This window comes from Salmo salar, chromosome 23 (genome assembly GCF_965601325.2).
Source record: "Salmo salar chromosome 23, fSalSal1, whole genome shotgun sequence".
Classification (NCBI taxonomy): Eukaryota; Metazoa; Chordata; class Actinopteri; order Salmoniformes; family Salmonidae; genus Salmo; species Salmo salar.
Genome location: NC_138313.1, coordinates 21,397,773 through 21,416,035, shown reverse-complemented (window position 1 = coordinate 21,416,035; position 18,263 = coordinate 21,397,773). Strand labels below are relative to the sequence as shown.

At 44.7% G+C, this 18,263-nt stretch overlaps 1 protein-coding gene across 3 annotated transcripts in view; it reads left to right on the top strand.

Annotated features, from left to right (window-relative positions):
* kita (KIT proto-oncogene, receptor tyrosine kinase a) overlaps positions 1 to 18,263 on the top strand; it is a 41,367-nt gene that overhangs the window by 11,088 nt on the left and 12,016 nt on the right. The window contains exons 2-9 of one of the 3 annotated variants that reach the window (XM_014168995.3): positions 5,274 to 5,528; positions 7,227 to 7,511; positions 7,598 to 7,737; positions 8,222 to 8,390; positions 8,609 to 8,795; positions 9,414 to 9,529; positions 10,392 to 10,506; positions 15,825 to 16,009. In XM_014168995.3, coding sequence (XP_014024470.2) covers positions 5,274 to 5,528; positions 7,227 to 7,511; positions 7,598 to 7,737; positions 8,222 to 8,390; positions 8,609 to 8,795; positions 9,414 to 9,529; positions 10,392 to 10,506; positions 15,825 to 16,009 — 1,452 coding nt within the window. Of the gene's footprint in view, positions 1 to 5,273; positions 5,529 to 7,226; positions 7,512 to 7,597; positions 7,738 to 8,194; positions 8,391 to 8,608; positions 8,796 to 9,413; positions 9,530 to 10,391; positions 10,507 to 15,824; positions 16,010 to 18,263 lie in introns of all 3 variants that reach the window. The other 2 variants (XM_014168994.3, XM_014168996.3) reach the window with 2 other exon arrangements.

The following is an 18,263-nucleotide window of genomic DNA, read 5'->3' as shown; positions in this document are numbered from 1 at the left end:
GGAGCCCTGGAGGAACACCCAGACTTAAAGAGGAGTCCGTAATTTGCTTTCTAATGATCATGATCTTTTCCTCAAAGAAGTTCATAAATGTATTACTGCTGAAGTGAAAGCCATCCTCCATTTGCGAAGGCTGCTTTTTAGTTAGCTTTGCGACAGTATCAAAAAGAAATTTCGGATTGTTCTTATTTTCCTCAATTAAGTTGGAAAAATAGGATGATCGAGCAGCAGTAAGGGCTCTTCGATACTGCACGGTACTGTCTTTCCAAGCTAGTCGGAAGACTTCCAGTTTGGTGTGGCGCCATTTCCGTTCCAATTTTCTGGAAGCTTGCTTCAGAGCTCGTGTATTTTCTGTATACCAGGGAGCTAGTTTCTTATGACAGATGTTTTTAGTTTTTAGGGGTGCAACTGCATCTAGGGTATTGCGCAAGGTTAAATTGAGTTCCTCGGTTAGGTGGTTAACTGACTTTTGTCCTCTGACGTCCTTGGGTAGGCAGAGGCAGTCTGGAAGGGCATCAAGGAATCTTTGGGTTGTCTGAGAATTTATAGCACGACTTTTAATGCTCCTTGGTTGGGATCTGAGCAGATTATTTGTTGCAATTGCAAACGTAATAAAATGGTGGTCCGATAGTCCAGGATTATGAGGAAAAACATTTAGATCCACAACATTTATTCCATGGGACAAAACTAGGTCCAGAGTATGACTGTGGCAGTGAGTAGGTCCAGAGACATGTTGGACAAAACCCACTGAGTCGATGATGGCTCCGAAAGCCTTTTGGAGTGGGTCTGTGGACTTTTCCATGTGAATGTTAAAGTCACCAAAATTTAGAATATTATCTGCTATGACTACAAGATCCGATAGGAATTCAGGGAACTCAGTGAGGAACACTGCATATGGCCCAGGAGGCCTATAAACAGTAGCTATAAAAAGTGAGTGAGTAGGCTGCATAGATTTCATGACTAGAAGCTCAAAAGACGAAAACGTCATTGTTGTTTTTTTTTTTGTAAATTGAAATTTGCTATCGTAAATGTTAGCAACACCTCCGCCTTTGCCGGATGCACGGGGGGTATGGTCACTAATGTAACCAGGGGGTGAGGCCTCATTTAACACAGTAAATTCATCAGGCTTAAGCCATGTTTCAGTCAGGCCAATCACATCAAGATTATTATCAGTGATTAGTTCATTGACTATAACTGCCTTGGATGTGAGGGATCTAACATTAAGTAACCCAATTTTGAGATGTGAGGTATCACAATCTCTTTCAATAATGGCAGGAATGGAGGAGGTCTTTATACTAGTGAGATTGCTAAAGCGAACACCGCCATTTTTAATTTTGCCCAACCTAGATCGAGGCACAGACACGGTCTCAATGGGGAAAGCTGAGCTGACTACGCTGACTGTGCTAGTGGCAGACTCCACTAAGCTGGCAGGCTGGCTAACAGCCTTCTGCCTGGCCTGCACCCTATTTCATTGTGGAGCTAGAGGAGTTAGAGCCCTGTCTATGTTCGTAGATAAGATGAGAGCACCCCTCCAGCTAGGATGGAGTCCGTCACTCCTCAACAGGCCAGGCTTGGTCCTGTTTGTGGGTGAGTCCCAGAAAGAGGGCCAATTATCTACAAATTCTATCTTTTGGGAGGGGCAGAAAACAGTTTTCAACCAGCGATTGAGTTGTGAGACTCTGCTGTAGAGCTCATCACTCCCCCTAACTGGGAGGGGGCCAGAGACAATTAATCGATGCCGACACATCTTTCTAGCTGATTTACACGCTGAAGCTATGTTGCGCTTGGTGACCTCTGACTGTTTCATCCTAACATCGTTGGTGCCGACGTGGATAACAATATCTCTATACTCTCTACACTCGCCAGTTTTAGCTTTAGCCAGCACCGTCTTTAGATTAGCCTTAACGTCGGTAGCCCTGCCCCCTGGTAAACAGTGTATGATCGCTGGATGATTAGTTTTAAGTCTAATACTGCGGGTAATGGAGTAATAGTGATCTGGTTTTTACTATTTTATACAAAAAAGAAAACATTTCAGTCAGCTTGAGAGCCAAAGGGTGCCTAGGGAATGGAACGGGAGAGAACTTGGTTGGCCTTCAAAGCAAAATCAATATGACTCTCTGCCAGTGCTGATATTGCTGCAGGTAGATTTCAAGTTGTGCTAAGAATTGTACATGGTGCATAGTTTTACATCTTTGCCAAAGCGATAACTCACCTGTCATTTTTCAGTCATGAAGTGGTGTCAATATATTAATGGGAGGGCTATGATAATGATTTGTATTACTATCAAAATGCATGCAAAACAAGCTATGAGGCTCTCATCTACCCATCCTCTGTATTGACAACCATTTCTAACCTACTATTACTGTTGAAGGTCCTGCTGTGCACTCTTTGCTGTTAAAGATACAGGTAACTGCTAAAATAAGGGAAATACTTGAGTAAAAGGGATACAAAGTATATTGAAAGCAGTTGCTTCCACACAGCTGTGGTTCCTGTGTTAATTAACCAAATCCCATCATGCTTAGGGTCATGTATAAAAAGACCCAGTTGCCCATTATTTTGGCTACAATGGCTAGAAGAAGAGGTCTCAAAGGAGCATAGGGGGTTTAAAGGGTGTTTGTGTGTGCGTGTGTGCGTGTGCATGTGTTAGAGTATGTGAGTGATTGTATCTATGTGTGTCTCAGTCACCAGATCTCAACCTAATTGAACACTTTTGGGAGATTCTGGAGCGGCCCCCCGAGACAGCGCTTTTCGACCACCATCAACAAAACACCAAATGATGGAATATCTCATGGAAGAATGGTGTCTCATCCCTCCAATAAAGTTCCAGGCCCTTGTAGAATCTATGCCAAGGTGCTTTAAAGCTGTGCTAGCGACTCATGGTGGCCCAACACCCTATTAACAAACTTTATGTTGGTGTTTTCTTTATTATGGCAGTTACTTATTTACTCCGTTCTGTGAAACATACCTGTACTCTTAATGTTTTACCCATCTAAACACAAATGAGAGTGAAAGCCTCCCATATACAGTGGGGGGGAAAAGTATTTGATCCCCTGCTGATTTTGTACGTTTGCCCACTTACAAAGAAATGATTAGTCTATAATTTTAATGGTAGGTTTATTTGAACAGTGAGAGACAGAATAACAACAACAAAATCCAGAAAAACGCATGTCAAAAATGTTATAAAATGATTAGCATTTTAATGAGGGAAATAAGTATTTGACCCCTCTGCAAAACATGACTTAGTACTTGGTGGCAAAACCCTTGTTGGCAATCACAGAGGTCAGACGTTTCTTGTAGTTGGCCACCAGGTTTGCACACATCTCAGGAGGGATTTTGTCCCACTCCTCTTTGCATATCTTCTCCAAGTCATTAAGGTTTCGAGGCTGACGTTTGACAACTCGAACCTTCAGCTCCCTCCACAGATTTTCTATGGGATTAAGGTCTGGAGACTGGCTAGGATTTTTTGGTGTAGTTACCCTTTCATTCAAGTGTGCAGGCACCTAGAACTGTTGTTTGGTTTGCAGTGTTTTGGTAGCACATGAATAGCTTTGAAAAATAAATGCACACTGGATTGATGCAAATAATGATATCATTCTAGTTTGTAGCTAGTTTACCGTAATTTCTGGACTATTAAGCGCACCTGAATATAAGCCGCACCCACTGAATTTTTTTAATTTTATTTTTTTTAACATAAATAAGCCGCAGGTGCCTACCGGTACATTGAAACAAATGTACTTTACACAGGCTTTAACGAAACACGGCTTGTAACAAAAATAAATAGGCTTCAACGAAACACGGCTTGTAACAAAAATAAATAGGCTTCAACGAAACACGGCTTGTAACAACAACAACAACAAAAATTGCAGTAAGCTTTAGTTGTCTTTTTGCACTGAGTCAATTCCTCACGCTGCTGTTTCCAACGTCTTATCATCGACTCATTAAGACCAAGCTCCCGTGCAGCAGCAGCTCTATTTCCTTTTCCAACAGCCAGATCAATCGCCTTCAACTTGAAAGCTGCATCATATGCATTTCTCCGTGTCTTTGCCATGATGAGGGTGACAAAATGACTACCGTAATCAGAATGATGGGAAGTTTGAGCGCGCTCGATTTAATCTAAACAGTAAACAAAAAAGTTGTTTGACCGTAACCCGTTCGGGCAATTTCATTGGTCTAATGAAAGCTTCATGCCACCAAAAAACTGAGCACGTCACAGAATGTGTTTTTTTGGAGAGAAAAAAATGGAAAGCGGGAAAAATCCATATATTAGCCGCGTCATTGTTTAAGCCGTGAGGTTCAAAGCCTGGGAAAAAAGTTCCGGCTTATAGTCCGGAATTTACGGTAATTGAGAAGGTTTTTGGGAAAGCCTTTCCGTCTACCAGAAGACAGTTAGGCCTATCATTAGCTATCACTATATTTTCCTGTTCCTTAATTGTTTGAAACCTGTACGTTTTACTTCATATTATGAGGCATGTAGCCTATAGCCAAAATCCCACCATAGAAAATGTGGAGGCAATATATGTTTATAAAGACTTCCTCATATGCATTCTCCTGCTCTAGGCTATTGGTTTTCATTAAACTTTCTTTCATTGTCTAGCAGCCAAAAGCAATATCCTAATCATATTAGCAACTCATGATAGTTGTTGCTCCTTTAAATCCCCCCTCTTTCCAATGGATACTTGCATCTCTGTCCATAAAACTGCTCACATGTGTTGGGTACATTTTAGAACGGTGTTTTCCTGCAAATTGCATTTTGGAACAATCACGCGTAGCCCTACTGTTGTGTGTACATTGCTGCGCCTAAAATGTGAAGAAATAATAGTTTATCAACATGTTAAGCTCAACATTGTGATCACTTCCATCAGCCCTATTCATTGATAAGGTGTATACCTCCACTATCACTACTTTGACGCGTATCAGTGGGGATTAAGAAGTGAGTATACTCAATGTCCACTGAAAAATAAGTGGGTATACGGTGTATACCTGGATATACCCTCCACTACACCACTGATTTTCAGTGATTCTGTGTATGATATCCAGAGCACAGGAGGTTGGTGGCACCATAATTGGGGAGGGCGGGCTCGTGGTAATGGCTGGTGCAGAATAAGTAGAGTGGTATCAAATACATCAAACGCATGGTTTTCATGTGTTTGATGCCATTCCATTTGCTCCGTTCCAGCCATTGTTATGAGCTATCCTCCCCTCAGCAGCCTCCACTGATCCAGAGCCTGTTTTATCTATACTCTACTGTAATGAAGATCCCGACCATGTTACTACAGGCAGCTCCAGGCCCACCATCACCCCCAGCAACCCCTACCTGGTCATTCCACTCAATGCCCCCTTCAGTCTGCGTTGCCAGGGTGACCAGGTGATGCGGTGGCAGAGGGAGGACCGTCCAAAGCTGAGGGGCGAGGTGCGGAGTAATGGGGCGTCCAACCTGGAAATCCCCAAAGCTCAGCCTGTCCACATGGGCCGATACATCTGCCTGGAGGAGAGCAGCGGAGAGCAGAGCTCTGTCTACGTCTTTGTCAAAGGTGTGTGTTTCTGACTGAACATTCATGGCCCTGTGTGCCTGTGTGGGCATGTATGTGAGATGTGTATGTGAGATGTGATATGTTTGTGTTTTTATGTTTATATGGGTATGAGGGAGTGAGTGAGCGAGCAAGCAAGCTAGAGAGAGAAAGAGAGGAGCGTGAGAAAGAGTGCACATGAGAAAGGTACCTGTTTTTCTCTGATCTTGTAAAAAAAAAATTGAGGCAGAACAAGTGATAAAACCTTTTCTTGGAAGGGCATTGTTTGTGGTTGAGTTCGTGCATGAAGGTTTTCACAAGTGTCTCCTGGATCGATAGGTATTTGGATCAGTCTTCAACACTACTTAGACAAGTGCCATGACTATAGGGCAGTACATCTAGATAGAACTGCTTATTTCTTGGAAAGTGCCTACGGTGTGTGTGTGTGTGTGTGTGTGTGTGTGTGTGTGTGTGTGTGTGTGTGTGTGTGTGTGTGTGTGTGTGTGTGTGTGTGTGTGTGTGTGTGTGTGTGTGTGTGTGTGTGTGTGTGTGTGTGTGTGTGTGTGTGTGTGTGTGGGGGCAGTGATTGATTGATTATTGCCTAAAGAGCAAACTGGATCTGCATCAATGTTTGGCTAACACAATTAGCACTGTCTCCTAATCTCTTCTCTCAGTATTATACATACTATCTCCTAATCTCTTCTCTCAGTATTATACATACTATCTCCTAATCTCTTCTCTCAGTATTCTACATACTATCTCCTAATCTCTTCTCTCAGTATTATACATACTATCTCCTAATCTCTTCTCTCGGTATTCTACATACTATCTCCTAATCTCTTCACTCAGTATTATACATACAGTACATACACTCTGTACATCTTTCCATATACACTGTAAAAAAAAAAAAGTGGGACAAGGCTGATTGGAATGATTGAAATCAAATATCAAATTTGACAGATCAATGTGATTTTTGGAATTTAATTGAATGAAAGCTTCTGAATTGCTTTCAATACTTGTGGTGGGGGCAATGTAGCGGCGGCAGCCTAGCGGAAGATTTGGAGGCGTGGCTTATTGGGGGCATAGCTTTCAGGTTGTTCTTTTTAGCTACCCATGAGAGTGAATGTAATTCCAGTTTATGTGCTCTATTGTAATCCACATTCAAACTTAAACTTCTACACTGCCAGGTTTTGTAATGATACTGGCATAACTGCATGTGATACTGAAGAGTGTTTGGTTACAATATTGTGGCTACTAAAAGTATTTTGTAAAAAATATGTTTGTAAACATTTATTGAACAAACTTTCTAAATTTACAGGGAGTTTAGTTAATTGCTTTTAACCCAATTGAAGAAATAGGTAATTCCAAAGAAAAAAATGGAATGTGATTTTGCACAAAATTTGACGTATTTACATGAAATATTAGTTTGTATGTGTTATTTTGTAGGTTTAACCAAAGGGGAAGTGTTGAAAGAGTGTTGAAAGAAAGAAATAAGTTGCAACTTGAAATATAGATTTGATAATAATCAAATAAAACAGTTGCCATTAAATAATATATTTGGTTTCAGCAAATGTAGTATTTATCAATTGAGAAAACCGAATTAATTTACTCCTAACCAGTTGAAGTGATTCAAAAAAAAGTTGATCCAAAGATAATTTTTGTACAGTCTACCTGTGGTTGTTTTAATACCACACTGTTGATTTTAAGTTGTTGTTTTGGCAGATCCTGATAATGCCTTTAGAAAGACTATGGTGTTCAGTATCCTAACTCGTGCGGGAGACAGCGCCTCCATCCCCTGCCTAGCAACTGACCCGGGCGTGGTCAACCTGAGCCTGGAGCCGTGTCATGGCGGTGCCCTCCCTACTGGCCTCCACTATGTTGCCAGCCTGGAGCGGGGCATGGTTATCTTCGACACTAAGAAGGCCTTCGAGGGCTGTTATATCTGCACTGGCAGACTTGGCGGCGCCCACGTTAAATCACATCACTATGATCTGACTGTGCGCCCAGGTAAAAGAACATTATCTGTGTATGTTCTAGGATGTGAAGTACAGTGTCCAGATCTTTTATTTGATATTCAACATTTTTTATCTCAGTCCCAGACGCGGCCCCTGTGATTGAGATGCGGGAACCCAAGAGGGTGGTCCTGACACGGGGCCAGACTCTTACCCTGACCTGCAGCACCACCAACGTCAACGGAGACATCAAGCTGAAGTGGGCCGCACCTCCCGGCACGGTGAGAACCCTTTGCCCTCTCTCTGGGGCGTTGGCCAGGGAAGCTGGAGGGATACCATGGACAGATCTCCAACAAATTGACTGAAAGAGAGATTTAGATTGGAATTTTATTGGAAAAGCTGAAAAGATATATGTCAAATTCGGGGATATGAAGTTATAACAAAAGCTCTCAGAACAATGTTTGTAAGATTTAGAAGGGACTATAAGAGTTATGAAGGGTTTACAAGAGAGTCCAAAAAGCTCCAAGACTGAAACTTCAGTATCTTGAGAAACCAGTGTGATGGGAGGTTGCAGGACTAAGTTTGTGTGTATATTTACTGAGTCTCAGGCTCGTCACGGTGAGATGTGTGTTTATGCCTGTTAGCCCTCCTGTCCCCCTGGCCGGAGAGGGAAGGAATGCAGCCCAGGCCAGGATTAACAGGGTTCATCTCTAGACATCTCTGGGTGTTGATTGACAGGATGCCGTGTGGGCTTCGTATCCACAGCAACCGGCGGTGGAGAACGCCTCACGCATCCTGACTGAGCCCATCAAACACGTCCGTAGCGCTAGGCTCTACATCAACTCTGTCAGGACACGGGATTCTGGGAGATATCGATGTGAGGGTCAGAATGAGAAGGGGATCAACTCTGAGTCAGTCTGGCTGGACGTCTATGGTGAGTAAGGCATTACAGTGTATGGTCAATTATGTAAAACTACTGCTGATCAATATTGAAATTCTCAATTTGAATGGGTTGTATTATGTATTTCCATGACGTGAAGCTATCGCGACACTAATTTGAAAACCTAAGTGGAAAGGAAGTGGTTTTGTTTAGAATACATCAAGGGCATTGTGATGTCATTGTCTCTGACGGGTGGGTTGTTTGTCTTCCAGATAGAGGATTCATTAATCTGACTCCGTCAGACAACGGTACAGTGCGTGTTCGTGCTGGTGAGAGTCTGTCCCTGCATGTGGACATGGAAGCCTACCCCAAACCACACACCTTCACCTGGAGCTTCTCAGGCCAGCAGCTCAGGAACACCTCTGACCATGTCATCACCACACAGAACCACCAATACAGGTACACACACACGCACGCACGCACGCACACACACACACACACACACAGTCTTGTGCAGCTAACCTTGTGGGGACATACAATTCAGTCCCATTCAAAATCCTATTTTCCTTAACCCCTGTCACTTACCCTAACCTTAACACCAAAACGTAACCTTAACCCTAAACTTAACCCTACCTCCTAACCCTAAACCTAATTCTAATCCCTAGAAACTAGAAATAGCATTCGACCAAAATGTCCCCAGTTGGTAAAATGTTTGTTTGTTTACTATTCTTGTAGGGACTTCTGTTCCCCACAAGTATAGTTAAACACACACACACACACACACACACACACACACACACACACACACACACACACACACACACACACACACACACACACACACACACACACACACACACACACACACACACACACACTAGAAATGAATTAGTGCCTCAGGGCTTTTAGTCAGTGGAAGTATTGTGCAGTTAAACTGGGAAAAGAACTGTCTTTCTGGTGGTAAATAACCATGGGGCAGTTTCTGACCTGGGCAGAGCACTGGTGGCTTATTTAAAATAAATCAGCTTCTATAACGTCAGTTGTTTTTTTAAATGTTGTTGTTGATTCAATCACCAGGTACAACATTGTGCTGAGGCTGGTGCGTTTGAAAATGTCAGAGAGTGGAGTCTACACCTTTTATGCCTCCAATGGTGATGCAACAGTCAATCAGTCATTTTCGGTCTACGTAATCAGTAAGTCGTAACATTATATTCTCTAAATGTTTTCTGTGCCCTGGAGCCACACATACATTATGTAAGGAAATGGGCAGTTAGAGACTTAATTTCTACATACTATCAATATGATGTAATTAATCATTAACAGAATGTGACATTTATGACTAGATTTTCACAGACCATTCACCATGTTAAAGCCCAACCACTTATTCCCCCCCCCCCCCCCCCCAACCATCAAAACAGTCAATCAGAGCATTACAGTTAATTCATGTACAGGCCCAGAACTAGGGAAAATAGTTGAAGATATTAGTTTGCCAATTTACTTCTAATCAATTTTTTATTGTCACATGCTTCGCTAACAACAGGTGTACACTAACAGTGAAATGCTTACTTATGGCCCATTCCCAACAATGCAGAATACAATAATTTAAAAAAAATTACAATAATAATATAATTTTTTTTATTAACACAAGGATTAAATACACAATGAGCAATGGTAGCTTGGTTATATACATGGGGTACCAGTACCAAGTCGATATGCAGGGGCATGAGGAAATAGGTAGGGGTAAAGTGACTAGGCAACAAGATAGATAATAGACAAGTCAGTAGCAGCAGCGCGTGTGTGTGTGTGTGTGTGTGTGTGTGTGTGTGTGTGTGTGTGTGTGTGTGTGTGTGTGTGTGTGTGTGTGTGTGTGTGTGTGTGTGTGTGTGTGTGTGACGTGTGTACGTGTGTACGTGTGTGTGTGTGTGTGGTGTACGTGTGTGTGTGTACGTGTGTACGTGTGTGTGTGTGTGTGTACGTGTTGCGGTGTCAGTGTAAGTATGTGTGAATGTGAATCCCCACCTGGCATCGTCACTAACATCTCTGTGCTCCTGTCAGGTAAACCAGAGATTGTATCTCACGAGGGCCCGGTGGACGGACAGGTGCGATGTGTAGCCAAGGGATACCCCGCCCCACAGATCACCTGGTACTACTGTGAACAGCCCTATATGAGGTGAGAACACACACACACATACTCACAATGGCATGCTGTGATTGGACTGCGTTGATAGATCAAGGGAATGTTGAAATGTAACTGTAATTACTTAATGTTACTCTGAGAAGATATTTGTTTCAACCCTCAGTAAGAGGGTTTCAACATGGTCTAATTACCTTGACCTTCCAACAGTAGAAGCAGATGTGGGATTGGACAAGCATGACTTGCTGGTGGACTGAAGGGAGATTACCCGTATGTGATTAAGGATTGGGCAGAGATGATTTGTGATTGGTTTGTTGGCTTGGCACAAGAGGACTGTGTTATGATTTGGGGATTGAACAGTATGTTCTAGGAAGTTCCCTTTCAGTCAGTCGGTCAGTATAACATACTATGGGGAGTCAACGACCAATCCTATTCAACTAAAGCAAACTGAAATCACGCCCAACGGGCCAATGGATCCTGAGCCTGCTCTCGGAACCCCCGCCTTCCTGGCTATAATCCCAGGGCTTGCATCCATTTCCAAAATGTTTCGATTTTTGGATTTCCTGAAAGCTAACTACTTTCTGCTCTGCTTGTGTAGCTAATGCTTCCTTGTTTGTGTAGGATTTGTGTTAGCTGAAAACACACTACTTTCTACTCTGACAGTTCTTCCTTGCTTGAACAACATGTCCAGTGGTAAGAGTAAGTTCAAAAAGGTTAAGCAGCTGAGTTTGAAAATCTGACTGGGGCATGTGGTTTCACAATGAAAATGAAAGATACTCACGAGTGCTGTCCTTTTGCCTGCGGTGGAAACACGCTCAGCAGGCCTTAGTTTGGACCAGTTCGTGTGACTATTGTCTCCAGCTGGGTTCAACTTCCTTTGGGAGTCACGCTGACTTTGTGAGAAAGTTTGGTGGTCGGCGTTGATAGGGGTGATCTCAGCCGAGTTAGGCTCATTCCGGTTTCTCTGGCAGTGTTCAGAGTCCGGATTCCGGACTATCCCTGATTGACTCTGGAGGGTTTTCAGAGTATGAGTTGCATGACCTCAGTCCGGGGCAGCCAGAAGCCCCGGCTTTGGATTCGGCGGGGAGAGTGAACCATTGGTGGTGAATGCACCTTTGGTGTTTTTCTCCCCCTCAGTGGAATTCCTCCAGGTTTGGGGGAAGGTGTTTACCTCCTGTCCCTGCAGCAGTGAATCGTTGCTTACCCCTGTTTAAGATTCTGCCGATTAGTGTCGAGTTACTTAGCTCCAGAGGCTAACAAGTGGTCTATTCCTAGCTCAGAGGTCCCTGAACCCGGGGTGGGCCAGGTATTAGAACGCCTAGTTCCTTCCCCACATTCGGACACACGGTTGTCAAGAGTGGTGTTTTTTTTTTTTATCCCAGTCCTCAGGGTGGTATTCTGTCCCTTCAGGATATAATGTATGGGAGACTGGCAGCGTGTTCTATCAAGTGGCGGGCAGGCGCAGTTTCACCATGGTTGATGAGGACAGTGGTGAGGGGCTACGGTCTGCAGTTCGGTGTGCATCCTCCTCCTTTTCGTGGCGTCATTACGTCATTGGTCCTCAAGGTCCTAGCGCCTGTCTTGAGAGAGGAGATTTCCTCTCTCCTTCAAAAGCAGGCTATTCGGGTGGTTCCCATGTCAGAAGTACAGAGCGGTTAGTGCAGCCGGTACTTTTCTTAGTTCCCTAGAAAATTGGAATATTGCATCCTAATCCTGGATTTACATGTTTTAAACAAGCACATCAAAGTTCAAAATGCTCACACTCTGCTGGCTATTGCAGTCGGTACATCCCAGCGATTGATTCACGTCCATAGATCTGAAAGATGCATATTTTCATGTGCTATACATCCTCCCCACCTATCACCCCACACCTTTTCTATGGTGGTGTAGGTGGCTTTGGCACCGCTTCAGGGCCAGGGGTCAGAGTATTATCTGGACGATTGGCCGGTCATATCCGAGTCAAGTGAACAGGTGGAGCTCCACACTGCCACGCTGGTTTTGCATATTCAGTCTTTGGGGTTCATAGTGAATCTCCAGAAAGTTGCTTGACTCCGGCTCGGCACATTCAGTTTCTGGATCTCCGAATGGAATCAATTCTGAATCGTGTTTTTGTCCCAACAAAGAAGGGTCGCATTCAGGCTCTGTCTTCACAGTTTCAGCTGGGGCTTTTCTTGCTTGTGCCTGTGGTTATTGGGTCTGATGGCCTCTATGATAGCTGTGGGGTCTCTGGGACTTCTGTTGATGCATCTGTTTCAGCACTGGGCGCATCTCGCCACTGCCATCAGTTGCTCAAGGTATCCTGTCATGCCTAAGGGTGTTGACTCCTTGGAGAGGTCCGCAATTGCTGTTTCATGGGATTCAAATGGGCCGGGTAGTGTCCTGCAGGGGTGATCACGACAGACGTATCCTTACTGGTATGGGGGGAGCGCTGTGTGTTGGCTACTCGGATTTGGTCAACAGGGCAAAGGCCGCAGCATATCAACTACCTAGCGCTACTGACTTTTGCTAGCGCTGAGGCATTTCCTTCTGATGTTGGAGGGCCATCATGTGTTGGTAAGGTCCGACAACAGGACGGTGGTGGCGTACATCAACAGGCAGGGACAGACACTGTCTCTCAATCTCCTAACCTGGCCCATTATTTGCTTGTATGGAGCAGTGTGCATGCCCTGTCGCACAGGGCAACATATATTCCCAGTTTTCTCAATTTGATTGCAGATCTACTTTTAAGGGAAGGTCCGAAGTGGGGACGGCACCCCTCGGTGGTGGAACAGATTTGGGACCGGTTCTGCAAGGCCGATGTAGATCTTACCCATCGCGAGTAAACGCGCATTGTCGTCTGTTCTTCTCAATGAGGGATCTGGGCGCTCCATTGGGAATGGATGTGTTGGCGTATCAGTGGCCTCGGCCTCTGCTCTATACGTTCCTCTAGGGGACCTGATTCAGACCACAGTGCAGAGGGAGATCATTCGCCTGTTGGGCGGGGACATGTGGGGGGTTCCATGTCATTGGGATCTATTGTCCCAGGCGCACGGGAGGATTTGGCACCCATGACTGAACGGTTGAATTTGATGGCTAGGGGCTTACCCACAAACGTGATTACAGTCGGCCCGTGAGAGTTATAGAGAGAGAGTTCTATCTCTAAGTGACGTGCATTACAGGGTTGGTGTCAGATTGAGGGAGTTTCTCCTTTTCAGAGCTCTTTGGTGGACATTTTGATGTTCTTGCAAGAACTTTTTGAGCAGGGCCCTTCTTTTTCCACATTGAACATTTATATGGCAGCCATTTTGACATGTCATGTAGGGATGAACGGCTCTGCCCCAGGGTCTCATCCTCTGGTGGCGCGGTTCCTGGAAGGCGTGTGTGCGCTCGGAGCAGGGTCAAAGCCTATGGCACTGACCTGGTGTTGGTCCTGGATGCTCTGTGTTAGCCTCTGTTTGAACCATTAGAGTCTGTGGACCTGAAAGTCCTTTCCTACAAGACTGCCCTGCTATTTATGGCCTTGGTGTCAGCCAAGCCCGTTGGGGGATCTCCATACGCTATCAGTACACCTTTCCTATTTGGAATTTGCGCCTGTTGACTCCAAAGTGAGTTTACATCCTAATGCAGTTGCTCCCTAGGTTATGCCTATGTCTTACAGTTCTTCCCTTTCTCACCTTCTCTGTTTGCTTTGTAGCATGGCCTGTGTCCGGTGCACGCTTTACACACGTATATAGATTTGAACAAGGATGTCCGTGTTGTGAACAGCTTTTTGTCTGTTTCACTAATTCAGCTCGGGGTAGGGCGTTTCTAAGCAGCATCTTTCTCTCGGCACTGCGCAGATTGTGCATTTATCCGGGCTACCACAGTTTCCCTGTGGGGTTGAGCCTTGGGCTGCCGTGGTTCGCCGATGAGTCGGCCCGCGAATGCACATTATCAAGTTACAGCATTTGCCCTGTTGTTTTGGACAATGGTTCCTTGTACGAGTGTTGACCTTTCCTGTGTGCTTTCCTGTGGGCTGTCGTAGTTCATCAACTCTGGTCAATGTTATGCAGCGTGCGTGTGAGCGCTTAACAAAGTCACAACAGGTTTTCTCATTTTGGACTTGCGATCACAGGTACGAGTTCTGACATTTCAGGCTCGTAATGTAAGTATTGTTCTTGGAACCATGGGGTCTATGGATTTGCGTTGCAGTGGCAGCGTGTCAGTGCACATAGCCATGTTGCAGCAAGTTCTCATTCCCTATATGGGGCTCTGACAGTTCAGGCTTCTCGGGTAAGTTTTAGGGAAAAAGGTGGCTTTGGTTACCCCATTTTTGGTCCAGTGGAACCTGTGTATCCTTGGGCTGCTGTGGGCCTTCTAGTTTGGTTGTATGTCCCCATAGTATGTTATACCGAGTGACCAACTGAAAGGAACGAACAGTTCTGAATGTAACTACTGTTCCCTGAAGGCGGGAACGAGGTATAACATATTTTGGCCTGTGCCGTCAGGGGGTTTGGGTTCGCTGAAGAGCTGTATTGAATTGAGGAAATGGATGTGTGCCCCAGTATTATAGCCAGGAAGGCGGAGCTTCCGAGTCTGGCTCGGCATCTATTGGCCCATTGGGCGTGCTTTCAGTTTGCTGCAGGTGAATAGGATGGGTCATTGACTCCCCATAGTATGTTATACCTCATTCCCTCCTTCAGGAAACAGTAGTAATATTTATAACTTCACTCTATTTATAATGATAAGCATGGCAACACCAATCCAAGGAAACTCTGGCAATGAGTCAGAGGCGATTGGCTAGTCATTATCCTATCGCTTTCAATTATGATCAAATCGACTTAGAGAGCTGTCCAACTCAAACAAACATGCGTACAGTTACCTTTGAAATGTTTGTTTACATAAGGCACAAGGTGATGGTATGGAATGTACCCCCCCCCCCCCCCCCATATATTTGTTTTATTGAGATTGTTTTCACTTCCTGTACCTCTAAGGTATTGTTGTTTTAGTAGATGCTGACATGGAGGAACATACATTATATCCTTTAGTTTGGTGTGGAAGACTGGCATTGTACGGGGATGGATTGATTTAGCCTGGCACAGTGAGGTTTTATTTAGACATTTAAGACCAATGTATGCTTGTATGCGTCATGCCCCAGTTCTGTCCAACGACTCTCTGCACCTGGCTGTTGTTTTGAGGGCACACTAGTTTTATAATAGTCAACAATTCCTTAGTCTCCTGTTTGTTTACTCATAACAGCACATTCATCCGTGTTACATTTACAACTGCTGTGTTGATAGAGCCACATGAAATAAGCATCATTGCATTAAATCTACTAATAACGACATCCAAGTGCAGTCACATTAGTTTGGTTGACAGTTTGTCCCGTCCCTCAGGTGCTCCCACCAGATGAACGCCACTCAGGAGGAGCAGGACATTGTCACGGTGACATTGTTGAGTCCCTCCTTTGGGAAGACGGAGGTGGAGAGCAGGCTGAACATCACCACGGGAAGATTCCACACGTTGGAGTGTGTGGCCACCGTGGAGGGAGTGCAGGCCTACACACTGTTCTCTATCAGCGGTGAGTTGTGGTGACACGCGCGCGCGCACACACACACATAGCAATATACAAATGAGTGGGGAGTTGTTGAGGGGGAGCTTGTAGATTTAATTTAATTTATTTAATAGATAATACTCAATACGAAAAAACGGAATTAATGTCAGTAATGCAGTACTAACTAAAGTCTAAGCTGTGTTACATTCAGGTCACTGTCACGTGTGCCTCCTCTCTGACCTCTAGGTCACCAGGCTGCTCGTTATGGCGCACACCTGTCACCGGCGTTACTCGCATAATGACACTCACCTGGACTCCATCACCTCTTTGATTACCTGCCCTTTATATGTCACTCCCTTTTGTTTCTTCCCCAGTCGTCATTGACTCTGTTTCATGTCGCTGCGTGAATCCAACTTTCTAGGACATCCTGTTTATATACTGTCTGATGCGCTAGTCTAGTATGACGGCAGTTGAAACCAGAGTGAGAAGAGAGTTGTCTCAGCGTGGGTATGGAGAATGAGATTGCGATGGTGTAGAGGAGGAGGGGAAGCTGCCTGGAGACATCGGGCATGTGGGTGGCATTATGGACGAGGAGTGTGTAGCCAGGCAGGACAGGCTTGTGGGAGCTTGTGCCCAGGCCTTAAGTGCTCATTGGAGCAGGGCAGACACACGGAGACTTGCAGGGAGGTCTGGACAACAGTTGGAGTCCTTGCCACCCTGAATGTTTAAACGCTGTGGGAATTTTGGACGTGGCCAGCCAAGGAGGCAGGAAGCTGTAGGGAAAGAATAAAGGGATGGAGGGAGAGCTTTAAAAGCCACTGACAGGTTTACAGAAGATTAGTTCCTGCAGACTCTGCATTCTGAGATGATTTGAAATGGAGAGAAATCCTCTTATGGCTAAAGAGCTTATTACACCTAGTGTACAGAGCTAGGAAAACAATAACACCACAAACCTCTACAGTACACAAAGGAACAGACGACTTATTATACAGCAGTTTTACACAACAACAGCAGCAGTACTGCGTCATGCTGCACAACACCACAGCATGCTACATACTGTGCAGTGCCTTCGGAAAGTATTCAGACCCCTTGACTTTTTCCACATTTTGTTTGGTTACAGCCTTATTCTAAAATTGATTAAATCATTTTTTTCCATCCTCAATCTACACACAATACCCAATAATGACAAAGCAAAAACTATTTTTTACATTTTTGATAATTTATTAAAAATAGAAAACTGATATCACATTTAAATAAGTATTCAGACCCTTTACTCAGTACTTTGTTGAAACACCTTTGGCAGCGATTACAGCCTCTTCTTTGGTTTGACGCTACAAGCTTGGCACACCTGTATTTGGGGAGTTTCTCTCATTCTCTGCAGATCCTCTCAAGCTCTGTCATGTTGGATGGGGAGCATTGCTGCACAGCTATTTTCAGGTCTCTCCAGAGTTGTTTGATCGGGTTCAAATCTGGGCTCTGGCTGGGACACTCAAGGACATTCAGAGACTTGTCCCGAAGCCACTCCTGCGTTGTCTTGGCTGTGTGCTTAGGGTCGTTGTCCTGTTGGAAGGTGAACCTTCGCCCCAGTCTGTGGTCCTGAGCGCTCTGGATCAAATTTTCATCAAGGAACTCTCTGTACTTTGCTCCATTCAAATTTCTCTCGATCCTGACTAGTCTCCCATTCCCTGCTGCTGAAAAACATCCCCACAACATGATGCTATCTCCACCATGCTTTACTGTAGGGATGATGCCAGACGTTTCCTCCAGACGTGACACTTGGCATTCAGGCCAAAAAGTTCCATCTTGGTTTCATCAGACCAGAGAATCTTTTTTCTCATGGTCTGAGACTCTTTAGGTGCCTTTTGGCAAACTCCAAGTGGGCTGTCATGTGCTTTCTACTGAGGAGTGGCTTCCGTCTGGCCACTCTACCATAAAGGCCTAATTAGTGAAGTGCTGCAGAGATGGAACTGTAGAGCTCTGTCAGAGTGACCATCGGGTTCTTGGTCACCACCCTTCTCCCCCGCTTGCTCTTCCTAGAGACAAACATCAGTTCTAGGAAGAGTCTTGGTGGTTCCAGACTTCCTCCATTTAAGAATGATGGAGGCCATTGTGTTCTTGGGGACCTTCAATGCCGCAGACATTTTTCGGTACCCTTCCCCAGATCTGTGCCTCGACACAATCCTGTCTCAGAGCTCTACAGATAATTCATTCGACCTCATGGCTTGGTTTTGCTATGACATGCACCGTCAACTGTGGACCTTAAATAGACAGATGTGTCCAG